At 35.9% G+C, this 17,314-nt stretch overlaps 2 protein-coding genes and 1 long non-coding RNA gene across 15 annotated transcripts; 1 reads left to right on the forward strand and 2 right to left on the reverse strand.

The window, feature by feature from the left end:
* Positions 1 to 98: 98 nt before the first annotated feature.
* LOC126872361 (segment polarity protein dishevelled homolog DVL-3) lies at positions 99 to 9,738 on the forward strand. 4 transcript variants are annotated; one of them, XM_050632232.1, is made up of 11 exons: positions 99 to 664; positions 1,178 to 1,247; positions 1,643 to 1,895; positions 2,007 to 2,189; positions 2,273 to 2,483; positions 2,627 to 2,755; positions 2,840 to 3,054; positions 3,128 to 3,619; positions 3,695 to 3,943; positions 6,790 to 6,946; positions 7,532 to 9,738. In XM_050632232.1, coding segments are annotated over exons 1-11 (2,121 nt in total). In that variant the 5' UTR covers positions 99 to 503; the 3' UTR covers positions 7,533 to 9,738. The 4 variants fall into 4 exon arrangements, with proteins under 4 accessions (XP_050488189.1, XP_050488190.1, XP_050488192.1 ...); XM_050632233.1 differs by having other exon boundaries at positions 101 to 664; positions 6,790 to 6,858; XM_050632235.1 differs by lacking the exon at positions 6,790 to 6,946 and having other exon boundaries at positions 101 to 664.
* Positions 4,474 to 6,695, reverse strand: LOC126872380 (uncharacterized). Its single transcript, XR_007691955.1, has 2 exons — positions 6,601 to 6,695; positions 4,474 to 6,181 (listed from the first exon to the last, which is right to left on the reverse strand). It is a non-coding gene; the product is annotated as an uncharacterized LOC126872380 (long non-coding RNA).
* On the reverse strand, positions 9,702 to 17,314 carry LOC126872359 (neprilysin-4-like). Of its 10 annotated transcripts, none has more exons than XM_050632221.1 (15): positions 16,741 to 17,310; positions 16,452 to 16,645; positions 15,756 to 15,904; positions 14,550 to 14,695; positions 13,764 to 14,017; positions 13,387 to 13,682; positions 13,145 to 13,309; positions 12,739 to 12,918; positions 12,446 to 12,657; positions 12,095 to 12,317; positions 11,639 to 11,815; positions 11,387 to 11,549; positions 11,030 to 11,239; positions 10,844 to 10,950; positions 9,702 to 10,568 (listed from the first exon to the last, which is right to left on the reverse strand). In XM_050632221.1, exons 1-15 carry the CDS (start codon positions 16,845 to 16,847, stop codon positions 10,293 to 10,295), a joined length of 2,859 nt encoding a protein of 952 aa, XP_050488178.1. In that variant the 5' UTR covers positions 16,848 to 17,310; the 3' UTR covers positions 9,702 to 10,292. The 10 variants fall into 10 exon arrangements, with proteins under 10 accessions (XP_050488178.1, XP_050488180.1, XP_050488177.1 ...); XM_050632223.1 differs by having other exon boundaries at positions 13,145 to 13,347; positions 13,425 to 13,682; positions 16,737 to 17,308; XM_050632220.1 differs by having other exon boundaries at positions 13,145 to 13,347; positions 13,425 to 13,682; positions 16,741 to 17,307.

Below are 17,314 nucleotides of genomic sequence, written 5' to 3' on the forward strand. Positions count from 1 at the left end.
ACAGAAACGTTACGCATATTGGATTTCGGAATCCTTCGCCATCTTCGACAAACGTGCAGTAATGCCATCTGACGATCAAGCCAGCGAATAGCTGAAAGGGTGTAAAAATGAGGCTGGAGATTGTCTTTCTATCTTCGTTCGTTTCCAATCTTCGAACGGAGAGTCGAGTTGAGTGTCGGGCCGACTGCCGCGACTGTGTGTAATGTCGACAAGAATGTTGACGTTTAATTCAACTCGTCGGAAGCAACGAATACGTGTCGTGCGAGTCTCGTGAATAATGTCAACGAATTCCTTATAACTTACTACACGCAGCCGTAATAATGTTACGTACCGTGGAGTTTACGTAAACCTGTAATATTCATGAACGAACAATCATCGTACGCGCGAGGGCTTTGGCTCGAACTGTGACGCGCCATATTGGTTTTAAGAGAATTGTTCATATTAGTGGGCTTTGGGTGAATCTGTTTTACTGCAAATGCACGTAGTATAATAAAGTTGAGACGATGGAAGAGACTAAAATCATATATCACATTGATGACGAGGAAACCCCCTACTTGGTGAAGCTTACCATCTCACCGGAAAGGGTCACTCTTGCCGACTTCAAAAATGTCTTGAATCGGCCGAATTATAAGTATTTCTTCAAATCAATGGACGATGATTTTGGGTGAGTGTCACACCGATACGCATGTCCATCGAATGTTACGCATCTATTCGTGTCGTAGTACGGATTAACGATTGTTACAGTGGCGAAGCATTATCTTTCATCTTTGACTCGAGTCAATGCCCTTCGATTTAAACAGTATCCGCTTTGGAATAGACTTACATTTTAACAATGTTACTTTTTCGTTTTCCGTTTGATTGTGATAGCCAATTCGTAGCAATTTTCTGAAAATTGTTTGTACCGATATCGAATCGGTATATTATATTTTTATAACAAATAATGCATCACAAATAATGCTTAATTATATTTTTTAATTCTTACTTTATTTCAGAATTTACCACTTGGTAAATTTTCATATTTATTATATTTTTATCAAAATTATCATATTTCTTTTGTTATTTTCTGTATTTATGTCAGATAGCTACTTTTCAAATTTGTATAATTGTTTCGCATTTATTATTATGACTTTGTTTTTTTCATAAAACAAATAATTGGGATATGTTGTTTCCTCAATAGTGTGGTGAAAGAAGAAATTGTAGATGACGATGCCCATCTTCCCTGTTTTAATGGACGAGTTGTTTCCTGGGTAAGATTCTTAAATAAATTCTGTGATTAGTAAAATTTATTTATTTGTGATAAGCATGGATCTATTTTATAGCAAAAAATAATTTATTTTTAACGTATGTTGAAGTACAGAAATATTTCAGTTCTGAATATTAATTTCTTAAGTTATTAATAAAAGACTATTAATATTTATCATGTGTGGTTATTTTTGTGTCAACAAAACATAAAAAAAATTTTTAGTTAAAGAGCATGTAAATTTTACTTCATTTAGTTCACTGTAAAACTGGAGAAGTATTTATAGGATTATAGCAATAAGGAACTTTCTATTCCATAAAAATTTCTCATAAAATATGAATAAAAATTCAATGGAGCATAGAAAGTTTTTAATGAAAAAAACATCAATCTATTTATTGATAGCTGGTGTCTGCTGAAGGCAGCAATGTATCGGATGGTGCATCACAGTGCACAGATTCAGTGGCACATAGTGAGGCAAAACATGATCGTGTTGATCATGTGACACCTGGTCACACAAATCGTGGCCCACCCCCATTGTCACATGATGATACTCTAACTGAAACAGAAAGTATTACAAGTAGTCGACAAGGGCATCATTTGCACAAAAGTTCAAGACACCATTCAGATAAATATGAGAAATACAATAAATACAATGGTATGCTATTAGTTCTGTGTGAATCATTCTTTAGCTTCTAATTGCTCTAAGTATTACCTTTGTTACAAATGGCAAAGATTCACACATTATCATTATTTTTTATAAATTCAGGACTTCGTATAAATGGTCATTCGAAACACAGATCGGGCCATGGTTATGAGACTGCTTCTATTTTAAGTTCAGATTTAGAGACAACAACATTTTTAGAGTCAGATGATGATGCTAGTAGCCGTATAACATCAACTACAGGCAGACATACCAATATGAGTAGTACGGTTGACAGGGCAACTTTAGGTAAATATATCTTATAAGGAAAGGAAAAAAAATAAATCTGAAGATTTAGACTAGGAACTGAATTTTATGTATTTGGATGTTAGAGCGGCGTAGACCACAGAGGAGGAGACGTCATAGATTGCCACCTATGTCTAGAACATCATCCTTTAGCAGTATAACAGACAGTACAATGTCTTTGAATATCATAACAGTTTCATTGAATATGGATACTGTTAATTTCCTTGGGATTAGCATTGTTGGTCAAAGTAACAAAGGTGGAGATGGTGGAATCTATGTTGGTTCAATAATGAAAGGGTATGTGTTAAACTGCAGTGAATTTTAAATTATATTGTACATAGAGCTCTGTACAATGAATTGTTAGAACAGAGTATTCAGCAAAATAAAGTCAATATATTTATAACAGCAGCTCTTTCATTTAATTAATTTTCAATGTACAGGGGAGCAGTTGCTTTAGATGGCAGAATAGAACCTGGTGACATGATTCTTCAAGTAAATGACATTAATTTTGAAAATATGTCTAATGACGAGGCAGTTAAAGTACTACGTGAAGTAGTTCAGAAACCAGGGTATGTTTGTTTAATATAGCAATGCATTAAAATTTCAATAAACGAATTACAAGAATATAACATGATTATAAATGTAATCTTTAGACCAATCAAATTAGTTGTTGCAAAGTGCTGGGATCCAAATCCAAAAGGGTATTTCACAATACCACGTACAGAACCTGTACGGCCTATAGATCCTGGTGCTTGGGTGGCACATACGGCTGCTATAAGGGGTGAAGGTTTTCCTCCACGCCCGCCAAGCGCCACAACAATAACTTCAACATCAAGCAGTCTTGCAAGCACACTGCCAGATACAGAACGTGAGTTAAATAAATATTAGATTTAAATCGATTTAAAGAAACGAATGTTCCGTAAAAAATACATTTTGATTAGGACCATTGGAAGAACTTCATCTTACGGTGAATACCGATATGCCAACAGTAGTGCGAGCGATGGCTCGGCCTGACTCAGGGTTGGAAATTCGTGATCGTATGTGGCTTAAAATAGTAATACCAAGTGCATTTATTGGAGCAGATGTTGTGGATTGGCTTAATACTCACGTAGAAGGATTTATTGATCGACGCGATGCAAGAAAATACGCATCTCTTATGCTAAAGGCTGGATTTATTAGGCATACAGTGAACAAGATAACATTTTCTGAACAATGTTATTATATATTCGGTGACCTGTGTTCATCTATGAGTAGCATGAAACTAGATTGCGATACAGTCGGACCATTACCTCCGCCGAATGCCTGGGACATGCCTTATTCAGGGACATATGCACCTCATTCTGCAACTGGTTACAGTCCAATGCCATTTAACTTCACTAACGAACCAACTGTATATGGTTATCACCGAGAAGAAAGTGTTCATAGCGGTTCAGGTGAGGATCGCATTTTATATCGCGATTAGCGTAATGGTTATTCAGTGTGTGTTTCAAAGTATTATATTTTATCAGGCGGCAGTAGCGCAGGTAGTGAGCATATTTGCAAAGAACCTATTCACGATTTGAAGTCCTGTTCTTCAGCATCTGAATCTGAATTGCATATTCCATCAGTGCCAACTATGCCAAGTAAAAATTCTGGCAATGGAAATGGTTCGAATGGAAAGAGGTCTAACGGCAGTCGCAGTCGTTCCAGTGGTTCTGAACAATCTGTGCAGACAGGAACTGGTTCAGGAAATCAACAGAACCAACAAGACTTATCTGGTAGTAGACAGTCATTTCGCATTGCGATGGGAAATCCTTGTGAATTCTTTGTTGATGTTATGTAGATGCCGGTGTTGTAAATAGATGAGTTATAAATTTAGAGAAAAGAGCAACATATAATTGAATATTTCCGAATGAATACTTTGACAAATTTATCTGACAGATTACATAAGATCTTATAAATTGGCGCTAGGTGTAATCTCTTTATCCTTTTAACGTTAGTAGAAATCATATAAATAGATAACGTATATTTACAGTGAATCTTATATGGTATTTCAAAGTATTTATTCGTTGCCCTATTCAATTTATTTCCAGGTTTATATAATTCGTATTTGATGTTTTAACGATTTGTTCATACGTGTCGTTTCAACTTTGCATTCCACTTTATATTATATACTTGACAGTAATAATATTTTTGGAAGTTCGTCTCTATTAAATGTATTTTATATTCATTAAAATATTTGCATGTAATATGTAAATGTACATACTAATGTGGTTCAAAGAAGTTGCATCAGAATGTAAGATTTAAATTCAACAAAGAGTAATACAGGTATTTTTTATGCCATAATAATAATAAAATTTCAGATCATTTTTAGAATATTGATTTTATTAGCTATAGTAGCTGTTGATTATAATTCATTTACTATTCCTTTCATTTTCATTATTTGATTAGTATGAATTTGAAAATTTACATATATACTAAAGTATATATACGAGATAAAACTAAAATTGTATTATTATTATTAAGCTTTGCTGAAAGAAAAAAAACAAGTACATTTTCAATGTTGTGCATGAAATATGCAACTGTTGTGTTGAAGTTTAGCATACATATAGCAATAACGAGCCTAGTACAACTATTATGTACGAGAAACTCAGTATTTAATATCGATAATTCATTATTATTATTATACATACACTATACTGCACGCTTTACTATAAATATATTACGGTGTATTTGTTGATGTAAAGCACGATCGCACATGAAGTAGAGCACAAGCATGGTCATGTAAATAACACGGTTTATGTCGATAAATATACGTAATGAACATTGCAATAATTCGCTACGTAATGCATGTAAATTATAATTATTTTATAAAAAAAAAGGTACGTATTTTTTTATTAATATTTTTCCATTGCTTGCGTTCTAGGATTGTCTACGACAATGGGGCAGCTATTTCTTTAAAATCGAGAGGATATTATTTCGAAATGTTAAAAGGTTCACTAATTATTGCTTTGCAAACACATTCTTTAAGACTAATCCGCTTTAAATAAAAAGAAGGAGGAAAAACGAAAAAAAAGCATATATATGCATGTACAAAGAAAATATGCAATACGATTGTTATTGTATATCGGGCAATTATTGGTGAATCATTTAAATTGAGATTGTCCATGCGTAAAGGACAAATTTTTATTGTATTCCTACTGATTCCAGTTATTTGCTGATGAACAAAAAGAAATTGTTTAAAATTATGTTGTGTGGTATTGCATCACAAAGTTCGACAATATGTAAATAGATCGAATTATGCTCATATTAAATGTGCCATCTTATCAGTGTTAGAAAGTACTGAAAAAGGAACTGCGACATATAATTTATATATACAAGCTTCCCAGGTGTATGCATTTCTTTACTGTTTATGTTCATTGATGTCATCTTATCTAATGAATTATTACGAATTCTTACGAATTATCTTCTGCATCTCACACACACACACACACACACACAAGCTTATTTAATTTCAACAAACGTTCATTACATTTAATTGCGTCTTGCCGTTGCGTTATTATGATATAAATTTTTATTTAGCATATCACGTTGTATTTAAATAACGTTCTTTTTATAAAATGCCGCTAGAAAATACTTGCATTCGATGCACATAAATGCATTGGCGTCGTAACACTATAAGAGTAATTTCAAATATGGTGTGATGTTTCTTCCTACCAAACATTTCACGTTAAAATGAAAAAAAAAATCAGTAGCGATTTTTACGTTTCTTTTTCTATCGATTTTACTACTTTTTATATTTACACGAACTATTTACATTGCTTCCTTAATATTTATAAAACGTATATTATAGAAAATACTACCTACGTCTTTTTATATAACATGCAACCATGTTTGAAAATTTCGTTGTCTAATCGTGCAATTTTCCAAAATAACGACTGAAACCTCTTTTTATTTCCCCCTTTTCTTCGGCATCTTATAATTATCGATAAATAGGCACTTTTTTATACTGTCCCCTGTAGAGAATAATATAACGGTATTATAAGAAATTTTTTACCGATTTGATAAGCACATAATGCATAGATTGTATAGGAAAGATTTTGTTGGAAAATTGCGCACTGGCATTTAATCGTTAATTTCAATGGAAATGTTTTCATTTCGCTGCAAATGATTATGTAATTCGATATTTAAGAAGGTAGTTTACACGAACTGGTTTATCGATATCATTATGGTACCAATCATTATATATTATTCTGTAAAATATATACATATTTTATGTTGCAGACAGGTTGTACAGTATGTTTGAGAAAGGCAAAATGTGTATTTACAATGTATTGCTTCAAATTAATATTTACAAACCAAGATCCATTTATTATTTGAATAAAAAATGATACCGAGGATGAAAAAGAGTGAAAATGCAAATTTTGCGACTCACAGACATACTCCGAACTTGGTTTATTTTATTTTCTATTTATTGCGCCGCTCTAAAAGGACGTGCTGCTTTCTGTCTAACAAACGACTCAATTCCCCTTTGCAACTTACGTTGTGCGCATGTGGATTACATCATGTCAAAGACGTAATCGAGTCATTTTTGTGCCTTGTGCTGCGCTGACGATTGATGCAGAGCGGCGTATGCACGAGGAAACTCGTACACTGACTAGCGGTTTGGACAACAATAGCAGAGACAATATCTGTGAGTGTATTTTATTTTGTCACATCGAGGGACTCACGCTGATTCCTTTCTTTCCGTATATCTCTGTCTTTTCGAATTTCAAACATTAGTGAGTAACCCGTATCTGAAAGTAATTTTTTGTTTAATTAGCTTTTATCATTATGTTCCTTTTCTCTCGCTTCGTTCCGTTCCGTTCCGTTCCGTTTCGTTTCGTTTCATTTCGTTTCGTTTCGTTTGTTTTCCTTTGAAAGTTTTCTCTTATTTTAAGTTCCGTTACAGAAACTATTTGTCTACTGTTTTACGATAAAACTTAACACGATGACCGTGCATCTTCGATCTTGTCTTGATCATTCTTGCACTTCAATTGCTTGTTTGAATATATTTAGCATTGTACGAGCATTTGTAATAAAAATCTACGAATGCGTTTATCACGAGCTATTTAGTAGTGGAACACTTGTTACGTGTGTATTGTCGATAGTTTGCAGTTACTCTTGCATATAAATGATACATTCAAGGAAAATACTAATAACATCTTATACCAGCATACATCGTACATTTCCTTTATTTCGATCGTTTTTTCGTTACATTATCGTCTGAGTAGTCCCAAATACGTCTATAGTATGTCCTTTTAGTGCAGCTAAATGATGGCCACCCTTGAAACTTATAACATAAGACACACATTTCTATTTTACAGATGAAGAAGACATTTTGGAGTACCAGTTTCTGCACAAGTGAAGATATTTGTTAATGCAATACGTATACGTAATGGTGGTACTATAGGAGTTGAAAAAAAGGAAATTAAGGTATATTTCCACTTGACTTTGAATTGGGTGGATGGAAGTAGCAAACACGAGACATATATATATTTATACATATATATATATATATATATATATATATATAACAGACGAATTTTGATTAAGCGTCATAGAAAATAAAGAATCTAAACTATATATAATTTGTAATGGCTATACATAAAAGAAGGAAATAGGATTAAGGCCATCAAATTTCCATGTGGTATTTAATATCATTCGAAAACGTGATCTATATATAGATTTCGACAGGAAAACAAGAAATGATGGCGAAAAAGCGTGCTTTTTTAACGCAGGGTGTATGTAGATTGAGAAAAAGGAATTCTCGTTAATTCCATATATGTGTTTTATCGATACTTCTTGTTCTACCTTTGTTTTTTTATTTTGAAATAATCGCGATAATTATGTATCATTTTCGATTGTATATATTTTCACACCGTTTGTCAGTTTAAACAATAATGGATATTTTCAGTTGGGCTTAAAATTTTTCATTTTTGATCTTAAAAGTTTTTGAAAGTAAAAAAATTCTTTTTTTTTCTAACTGTTTCATTTGTTCCTTTTTTCAAATATTAATTATCATGTTATAATATGGCTGTATTTTTAATTATACGGGTATATGAACATCAAATTTACGAAATGCAGAATGGAAACTAAGATTTTGGTACTGAGGATGGAACTGAGGTAAAGGAGCAAAAAGTGTCAGTATAATACGAGATAATATTCGCAAAATTCCTGATTTATTAGTACAACTTATGACTGCAAATACGTCTGTAATGAAGTGTTAATTCATGCTATGAAAATTAATTAGTATGAGGCATATTATACAATTGTTGTAAGTATTATCGTTTCACCTGAATTTTACGCTTAAATGAAAAAGAAAAATTGAAACTTTTGTAACTATAAATAACACAGAACACTTTTTATCAATCTTTATATGAAAATATTCTATTGGAGTTTTCGCGTTAATTCAATCAAGCAGCTATAGAATATTTAAAACATAAGTGATGATAATTTCACCATTATTCTTCTAGTTTAAGCAAACACCATGCGTCGTTGCATTTTCTTTATACTAAATAATTGAGAACTCGATGTATGTACGATTTTATTTTTCCATGCTACTTTAACCGATTACTCGTTAAGGGAAGGCAATACGTAAATAAATTGTAAAGATAGGATTATATAATTGGTGAAACACTTTCTCCCCCGATTCTGTGTGTAAGTTTATACGAGTAAGTGTGATGATACTGCATTGTCATGTGCATGCACGAGTCTTCTCCCTCACTATTAGAATTACGAATAAAAATGGACAAAAAAAGAATGGAAGAATATGAAGTAAACCTCGACGAGTCAATATGAATCGAATGAAAGTTTACTCATTGAGACGCATTCGAACGCTATTCCGACTGAAGTATTTTAACGTCATTTAGAGTACCATAGTACAAGGCGACAAGATAGTCAATCGATATCGCATTTACAGACAGATAGTTCATTCCTTGTATTTTTTATCCCTTTGCGAGACAAATGTTTGCGGACTTTTTTATCGAGGCTACGACCGCGTACACGGTGTCATCGATACTCTATTTGCGATGTTCAACGATTTTTACACTATTTATTATATATTATGCGAAACTAAGAGATTTGTAAAAAGAAGAAAAGAAAGAGAAAACGCGGAGCTGAAGAAAAGAAAGAGTAAGAAAGAAAGTGGCGCATTCATTAGACCGATAAAATAAATGACTTCTTCAATGTGTGTGTTTCGTGGAAACATTGCGAGATGATATGACAGATTATGTATGTCGAGACGATCTTCTTTGCCGCCTTTTTCTGTCGCGAAACTAACTGCGAAAAAAAAAAAAAAGGAAAACAAAATGTAATGCGAACGAGTTTATATCCATAGTATACACGATTACGTGGATGTAACGAATGATCACAATGGCTCAGATTATTCCGTAAGATCAGGTAAAGATCTACAGGAAGCGTAAGCTAAAATAGAACGACGAAAGAATTCAATACATGTAGTAGTGTGTGGATATACAGGGAAATAGATTGTAAAGATTTTTATGACTGTCTGAAATTATTATTGTCTTTGGTATTTGTCTTACAATTTCATTCTTAACACATCTCTAAACAGCGCAGCAGTTTGAAACATCTACAAGATACTTCCCTTGTGCGATATACACTTGGATCGTCAAGTCGTAGTATCACACGGAAGCGATACTATTCCCTTATTTATTGTTACACAACCTATTTTGTTAGTACGGCTCGTATCCATGATCGATTACGTTGCATGCCCGTAAATCGTTAAACGAGAACTTACAATTACTCCGGTTCATCGTTTCCTTCATCCTATTCTTGATTTCCTAGTAATTTCAGCATAAATTGTGTATACTCTACAGCATCAGCTATCATCGAAAGCATAGAACTATAGTTTCGTTAAAATCTTAACGTGAATCTGGCAATAGTCTCTGGAACGTAAAGACTAATTTCAACGATTACACCTACACAGTCTAAACTTCGTTTGCTTCACACAATCGAGCAACGAACGATCTTCTTCTTTTTTTCTTGATCACGTAGCTCTGATTAATTTATTCGATCAACGATCGATGCGATGATAAGTTTGGTAGAAACAGATAAGCACACCATTGGTCACCAAACGGAGCATTTGTTAACTGGATTCATAGGTGCACCCAGCGGGCAATAAAATACTTCTGCGAAATCCTCCGAATTCGATAAGGTGCCGATTACGCGAAACTTGCCAGGTGAATGGACGGCGGTCTTCAACTTATTCCTGGTAGCTTCCGGTCTCATCGAGCCGCACCACACTTGCGCGAAGTTCAGGAAGAACAATTGCTTTCCAGTCGCGTTTAAACCTGGCAGAGTTTCGTCAGCGTCGCCGTTTGCGCGTAACCATCTTTCGTAAGCCTAAATAAAGACAAAACGGTTTAAGGAAGTGTCATATAAAAATCATGACAAAGTTATTAATTATAATTGTTGAAACGATATATAACTTTTGAGAAATTTGCTGATCAATGATTGACGGAAAAGAAAGAATTTTTAAAATGTTAAAAGTCTGTCCACTTGTTAAAAGAATGGAATATAAAAATCAGACGACCGTGACAGGGTTAAATGTTATTAAAGAACTGAAGAAAAGTTCAGAAACAAGCTGTTAAAAAAACTAACAGGAGGAAATTGCTTACTCGAAAAGCTTGTTTAATACCGCCGTTATCCGCGATATTCTCGCCCTGGGTATTCATTCCATCAATCTGCATTCCAACTTCGCTCACGATATAGTGACTGTACTGGTCTGAAACATTTAACAGTTTTCGAGTTAGCGAGCAAAAGTTGGAAGGAAAGTTTAAGAGAATAGATGTTTCGTCGATTACCGATAAGGCATTGAGCTCGTTCGTGAAAGCCATAAATAGCCTCGTCTTTCCACCATCTATGTAGATTACCATCCTTATCGAATAATCGACCTTTATCGTCGAAGCCGTGGGTGATCTCATGGCCAATCACAACGCCGATCCCACCGTAATTTAAACTCCGTGGAAAGTATCTGTGATAAAAGGGCGGCTGTAGTATTCCAGCTGGAAACACTGAGAGTGGAAAGTAATTCAATAATTAGTCGATATCCTTTTTTATCTTATGCAAAAGAAAAGAAAAATCGTAGTATAAAATTGTGGAAAGGTTTGTAGACCTTCCCGTTTCTTTTGTTCGCGCAATATAAAAAGAATTATACTGACTTATCCTATTTTTGCTGCGACTATAGTAAGCATTGACCACTGCAGGTGCAGTGTTCCACAGGGTCTTATTGACAGGGCTGCCAAGTCGATCCTGTTCTACCCTGGTCAAATGTTGCAAGATGTTCAACGTGTTCTCGAAGTACTTATCTGGACGGATCACGACCTGAAAGTTCACCAGAAATTAATTTAATTAACGAATGTGTCCATTGTATTCAATCAAATCTCAAGAAGAGCCAGATCCGTGATTCTTACATCTTTGTAACGTTCGTTCAACAACTCAGACTGTAGAATGAAATCAGGATAGCCGATCCTTAACAGCATCGCGTTTACCTTCTCGGTGGCCAGTTCTTTTGTTTCGTCATCGATCCAAGTAGTTTGATTTAGGAGTTCTCTGAAGGACCGTTGTATATCACGAGTCATGGCCAATGTCTGCAGAAACAGGTACGAGAATAACGAGAATGTCGAAGCTCAATTATGACGAATTATAATTTACATTCTAATGAGGAGAAAACACATTTTCATTTATCCGATTCTTTATTAAAATAACTATAAGATTGATGAAAGCCATCAGAAATAATAGAATATTTCAAGGCGCAATATAAACGTGGTATGGAACGAAAGAGACAATAAATAAACAAATAATTAGTCAAAAAAATAAATTTACAAAATTAGTGAATGTTCATTAATGAAAATAGGAACAGTTCTTACATCGTTTTTGCTTTTTTCGTCGAAATATTTTTTCACGAACATGGAGCCCACAGCCATGCCCATGTTAGAGTTCACTTGTGCCACACAATTTTTCCATCTGGACGGTGCTTGTTCCCTTCCAAACAGAATATAATAAAATTTTTGCTTAGCTTCCTGAAATCGATCGTCCAGATTGTTTACTCTGTGCCTGACGAACCGCCATAGAAGATAATTCGCGATAGTCCTGCAAAGAAAAGGTACTCATAAATAAGAAATTTCAAAGTTTCCAAACTTCTCAAACATCTCCTCAAAAATCAAACTTATGAAACAGTGTCTACTTTTTACTATTGTATTTTACATGAAAGATTGTACCGTGGACTAGTTTTCGAGAGCAAATTCACCAAATCTTGAATATACTGCAACGCATAGACAACGACCGGCTCGGAAACATTCGTTGGTCGTGCCAGAACGATCGTTAAATATCGATGCCAGTTAATTTGTGGCACCAGTGTCCTTAATTCTCCGATGCTCATTCTTTGATATAACTCTGAAACGTTTCTTCGCTCGTCGGGGGAAGACGTGATCTGTGAAACCCGAAATTAATCGTTCAATAGCGGACATAATAGAAATAAGTCAGAAAATTATAGAAATTATAATTGACTTACCTTGGCGAGCTTAGTTTCGAATTCTATCAATTCGTCAGCGTCTATAGTAGCGTTTTGCAAAGATGCGCCCAAGAGAGTGGAAATTTTTATTAAATAATTTTTGTAAGCTTTTAAGTAAATGGTATTCGATGGCTGGAGAAAGTAGTCTCTTGTAGGTAGACCCAATGATGTCTGATCGAACTGCAATTAAACTTTTCTTAAACTTGATATTTTTGCTTCTCCATTATGTGGAAGTCAAAGAGAAGTATTTTTTAATAACATTCACTACGAAAATAGTTTTCGCGAGGAACCGTGTAAAATTATTAAAAGATTTGATATATTATATTAATTTCATGAAACATTCGCTGAGCTACAAAATGAAGTAAAATTTTTATCTCGAAGTTCTCGAAAAATTCCGAGTTTCTACCTGTATAACGTACTGGTCGCTGTTTTTAATGTCCGGCGCCACCCATTCCGAAATGAGAATGTCATTATTATAAAGCCTCAATTGTGCAACCAAGAGGAGCCAATCGAACTTTTCCGGATCCCAATTTGGTCTCAATATGGGCCATCCACCAAGTTCATCTAGAAGCTGTATAAGCGGCCGTTCCATGCGTTGCTCCAAGATCTCTAGCCACATGTATCGTGTTAAAATTGGCAACCACTTACAGAAATCTCTGAAGAAACCCAATCGAAAAACAATTTACCGTAGTTCATGCAACTGCGATACAAATATTTAGCCTTGAGCGTCGCGTCATCCGTGTACAATTGCAATCCTTTCGGTATAGGATCTTCGAGAAGCTCTTTCAACACAGAGTCCAACGATTCTCTGATCATTTCGAAGGTATCGTAGGCAGCTTTGTCTTTAGGGATAGGATTATGTTTCGCCCAATTGCCACAGGCAAACTGGTAAAAGTCCTCGCAAGGATCAGCGCTCCTGTCCATGTACTTCAGCATGATTTTTGCTGCGGCGAATATCTGTTTCTTAAAAAGCGTATGAGCAGCAATTATGCAAAGTAATTAGAGAGACTACGTCACAAGTGTACCTTGAGCTTCTCTGATGGCCCACGCGTTTCCCTCGCCTTTCCAAAACGCGTGGAAATCCGTGCCAGTGTCGTCGTCGTTTTGGTCGTCGACGATTGGCAGACTGGTGTCCGAATCGTCGACGGAAATCGAGTGTCTACCACCTTGTTCACCCTCGTCTGATTCGTCCTGAGAACGCTCTTCGATATTGTCGTACGTGAAGAACTTGGAGCGCAGTTCTTCGTTCTTACGCGCGTCGTGCGTATGCTCGCCGTACCTGAAGAAGATAATTTCTGAACAGAGCTGATTGCGGGTGTTATAAGTTCGAAGGCGTATCACCGGTGAAATTTTTGATATAGCAGAACTCTATTTATTTGATTTATTTGAACGAAATTTCAGTTTGTGTCCGATAGAATGAAGTTTTGCTGATCGAATTCATTTATTCGAACGTAAATTTTTATTATGGACGAAAAATCACAAGATCCTCATAGAGAGGATCGCTAGATACGAGCTTCGATCATATAAAATATTTGTTCTCCGATAGGTTCGTGTAAACGAAATTCAACTATAATTTAAGTAGAAATAATAAATGGAATTTGATTAATAGACTGCGGATATTTATGTAAATCTATATTTTTACGAATACAATTACAGCAGTGGAGTTTCATCTACTAAACATATATTACTATAATGAACATTGTACTTTAGATGTTGTATATATTTGCATATTCTGCGAATCTTTGCATGTTTAAATTTCTCATTAATGCATAAATATTCCGCAGTCTATCGAGTAGTATTTGGATAATTACTCTCGATAGTCGTTGCTTTGTATTTCAGAGTTTTCCTTGACCTCATCGGTGTCCACCTCGGTGTAATAATCGTCCAGGAAGTTGTAGATGTCTTCGTCGGAATTTTGATCGTCTGCTTTCTCAACGTTGTAGTCTATCGGTTGATCCTGTATCGAATATTCGCACAAAAATGATATTTTTACGGTGCTTTTTAAAATAGAAAATTGAGTAGTTGGAAGGTGAATCGATATCTGTGTATGTAGCGTAGGTATCGTGTCTTTATATCTCAGAGTTGTCTCGGCCATGAAGTAAAAGACATGTCGAATTTAATTGACCTTGTACGAAACGAGATGATTGGCAGTGAGACGATCGATATTTATACTGTTCACCAGTAACGCTAATTTAATGTTGATTAACTCTAATTAACGTCGCTGCGCACGACACGTTATCCAAAGTGGCTCGTCTTCTTCTCGAACATTGTCGCTTAACTTATTATCGAAGACACCTTTGTCAACTCTTTATAAGGCTGTCAAAATTTTCATAATTCGATAGACTGATACAAAACACAGATACAATCGTATGACTATTAATTCTCATTAGCAACTTCCACTTTACTCTACTGCGTTCTTTTGCAATGAAACGTCAACCCTCTGCAATCTTTTTTCACTTCGCATACGTCTACGTCGTTACAAAAATATTTGACTATAAAAGAATTACGCTTGCAAGGTTGCAAAGGATTGAACAGCGCGAATCCGCTCGCCTAGAACGAGCGAAAAAATGCGAGAGAAAACCATCGTTATTTCTTGAAGAGACTCAGATCATTGCACACAAGTGTCTAACGTCTCGCGATTCTCGATATCGATATCAGATCTGGACAAGCCGTTGCCCGTTTGCCAATCTGCTTATCCTCGTATCGCGTCGATTCGAATATAAAATTCCGAAGAACGCAACGTTGAATAGCTCGAGCGTGGAGGATGCTCGAAAATCCTGACGTCCTTCGTTCTTTCTTCGGGACTATTTGTCGTCAATCGATCGATATTATACTGCACGTTCGTAGCTGATGATCGTAGATCGGCAAAGGCGAACGGATGTTGTATATTTTTTGTTTTTACGTGTGTTTTTTTTTTAAAGAAAATGGAAAATAACAAAGAAGAAATAAATAAGACGAGGAAGAAAAGTGGTATTGGTTAGAATCGCTTTGAATTTGATTTGCTTTGGATAAAGTACCGCGTCTAGGTCTCTCTTGTGTCGTTGTAGCTGCCTTGACGAAAGTAGAGTCTCCACTGGCACGTAGCTTGTTTTCATTCCAGGTGCTAGGATTTTGTCTTCTTCCTCTTCTTCACCGGCCCTCTCTGTCTCGCTGCGGCTGGTCGCTGCTAACAGTTTCTATAAATAATATACTTCTCCTTTCTTCTATGTCGCTTTATATTTATATTTGAAACTTTTATAACATTTCTAAAAATATCCTTTTTCTTTCTGTTAGATATAATTTCCATCATGGAGAATGTACAATTTTAAAGTAAAAGTCGAATCATCTCCCTGCCCGTGACCTATATTCAACGTCGTCTCCTGTGACGAGAGTTCATTACCAATATACCTATGTAATCTTAGAACGGATTACATGTGCAACATGGTAGGACAGGAAAACGATTAAACTCGAATATTCTTCCTGCGAGAACAGCCTTGGGACAACTTACTCTAACGACTTGTAAGAAGCCTCAAGAACAATTTCAACTACACCGACCCCCCATCGCAAGATCCGCTTGAATTATTTTCTTCTGACAACGATCGATAAATCACGCCACACATCTCGCACTCTATTTCGCTATTCAGATGTACACGAGTAGCCAACAGACCGGACGTCGTTAATATCGAGTGCATTTTACGAGCGTGTCGTTATGTGTACCGTGGCAATAGACTTACGCGGAAAACTCTCCTCGGTCCTCTCGTCCTGCCTCCTTGTCTGGACCAAATACGTACGATGATAAGGAGCCTTGCCGATCACCTGCGACCGCGACAGAGCGATGAAGATTATAGTGATCGGCAGTAACACGGCTGGAATCAAGAGCATCAGTTTCACTCGGAAGCGCCAAGTGTCGTTTCCGCCCATGCACCACCTGTAGTTTCAAATATCGTGTTCCCCAATTGCCGATTCTAACTAATCGATCGATACTTTTGATAGTCATTAGCTAATTTTGGACATCTTACGAACTTTAGTCGACCAGTCTCCTTGTTAATGGCTAACCGACAAGAAGGACAAGGCCCACCGCTGAAGAAGTCGTCGTCGTTATACTGATCCAAACTACTCGCGCTCCTCATCTTGTCTGAAAGCAAGTCGACCCCTTCTTCTCAGTCCAGTTGATCTACCTATTCTACTTCATCGTACCACATTGCGCAGTCATAAATCGCATTCGCGTATCGCGCGTTTCACCGCGCAAGATCGAATCTTTGCCCTTAACTCACTGTACCCCTAGTTTCCCTGCGATTTTACATTTCTTTTATTTTATACTTTATACTTTGCCAAGTCGAAGGACACCCGAATCGACATCTGTTTGGGGACACTCGCGTTTTAGTTAAGATAAAGGCGATCGAGAAGAAACTTTCAAACAAATTTTCGATCGAAACGGAGATCGAAACCGTTTTCAGGATGGTGGCACCGTGCGTCCGTGAAGAAGAGGACTGACTGAAGCTGGTGCGAAGCTTCGATCTCGACACGAATGTTAATGTAACGTTGCGCGTACGGTCAAATTAGTCTTAGCGACATTCGTACGGGAGTAATTTCCATA

The sequence above is a fragment of the Bombus huntii genome, chromosome 13 (assembly GCF_024542735.1).
Source record: "Bombus huntii isolate Logan2020A chromosome 13, iyBomHunt1.1, whole genome shotgun sequence".
In the NCBI taxonomy this organism is placed as follows: domain Eukaryota; kingdom Metazoa; phylum Arthropoda; class Insecta; order Hymenoptera; family Apidae; genus Bombus; species Bombus huntii.

What these genes read in the sequence shown, in the direction of transcription:
- LOC126872361 (XM_050632232.1), top strand. Translation starts at nt 504, where the DNA reads ATGGAAGAGACTAAAATCATATATCACATTGATGACGAGGAAACCCCC. An exon ending in GTTGGTTCAATAATGAAAGG is followed by an intron (nt 2,484 to 2,626) that starts GTATGTGTTAAA and finishes TTCAATGTACAG; the next exon opens with GGGAGCAGTTGCTTTAGATG. An exon ending in CACACTGCCAGATACAGAAC is followed by an intron (nt 3,055 to 3,127) that starts GTGAGTTAAATA and finishes CATTTTGATTAG; the next exon opens with GACCATTGGAAGAACTTCAT.
- LOC126872359 (XM_050632221.1), bottom strand. Translation starts at nt 16,847, where the DNA reads ATGAGGAGCGCGAGTAGTTTGGATCAGTATAACGACGACGACTTCTTC. An exon ending in GGGTTTCTTCAGAGATTTCT is followed by an intron (nt 13,310 to 13,386) that starts GTAAGTGGTTGC and finishes CCGCTTATACAG; the next exon opens with CTTCTAGATGAACTTGGTGG. An exon ending in GCGACCAGTACGTTATACAG is followed by an intron (nt 12,919 to 13,144) that starts GTAGAAACTCGG and finishes GTTTAATTGCAG; the next exon opens with TTCGATCAGACATCATTGGG.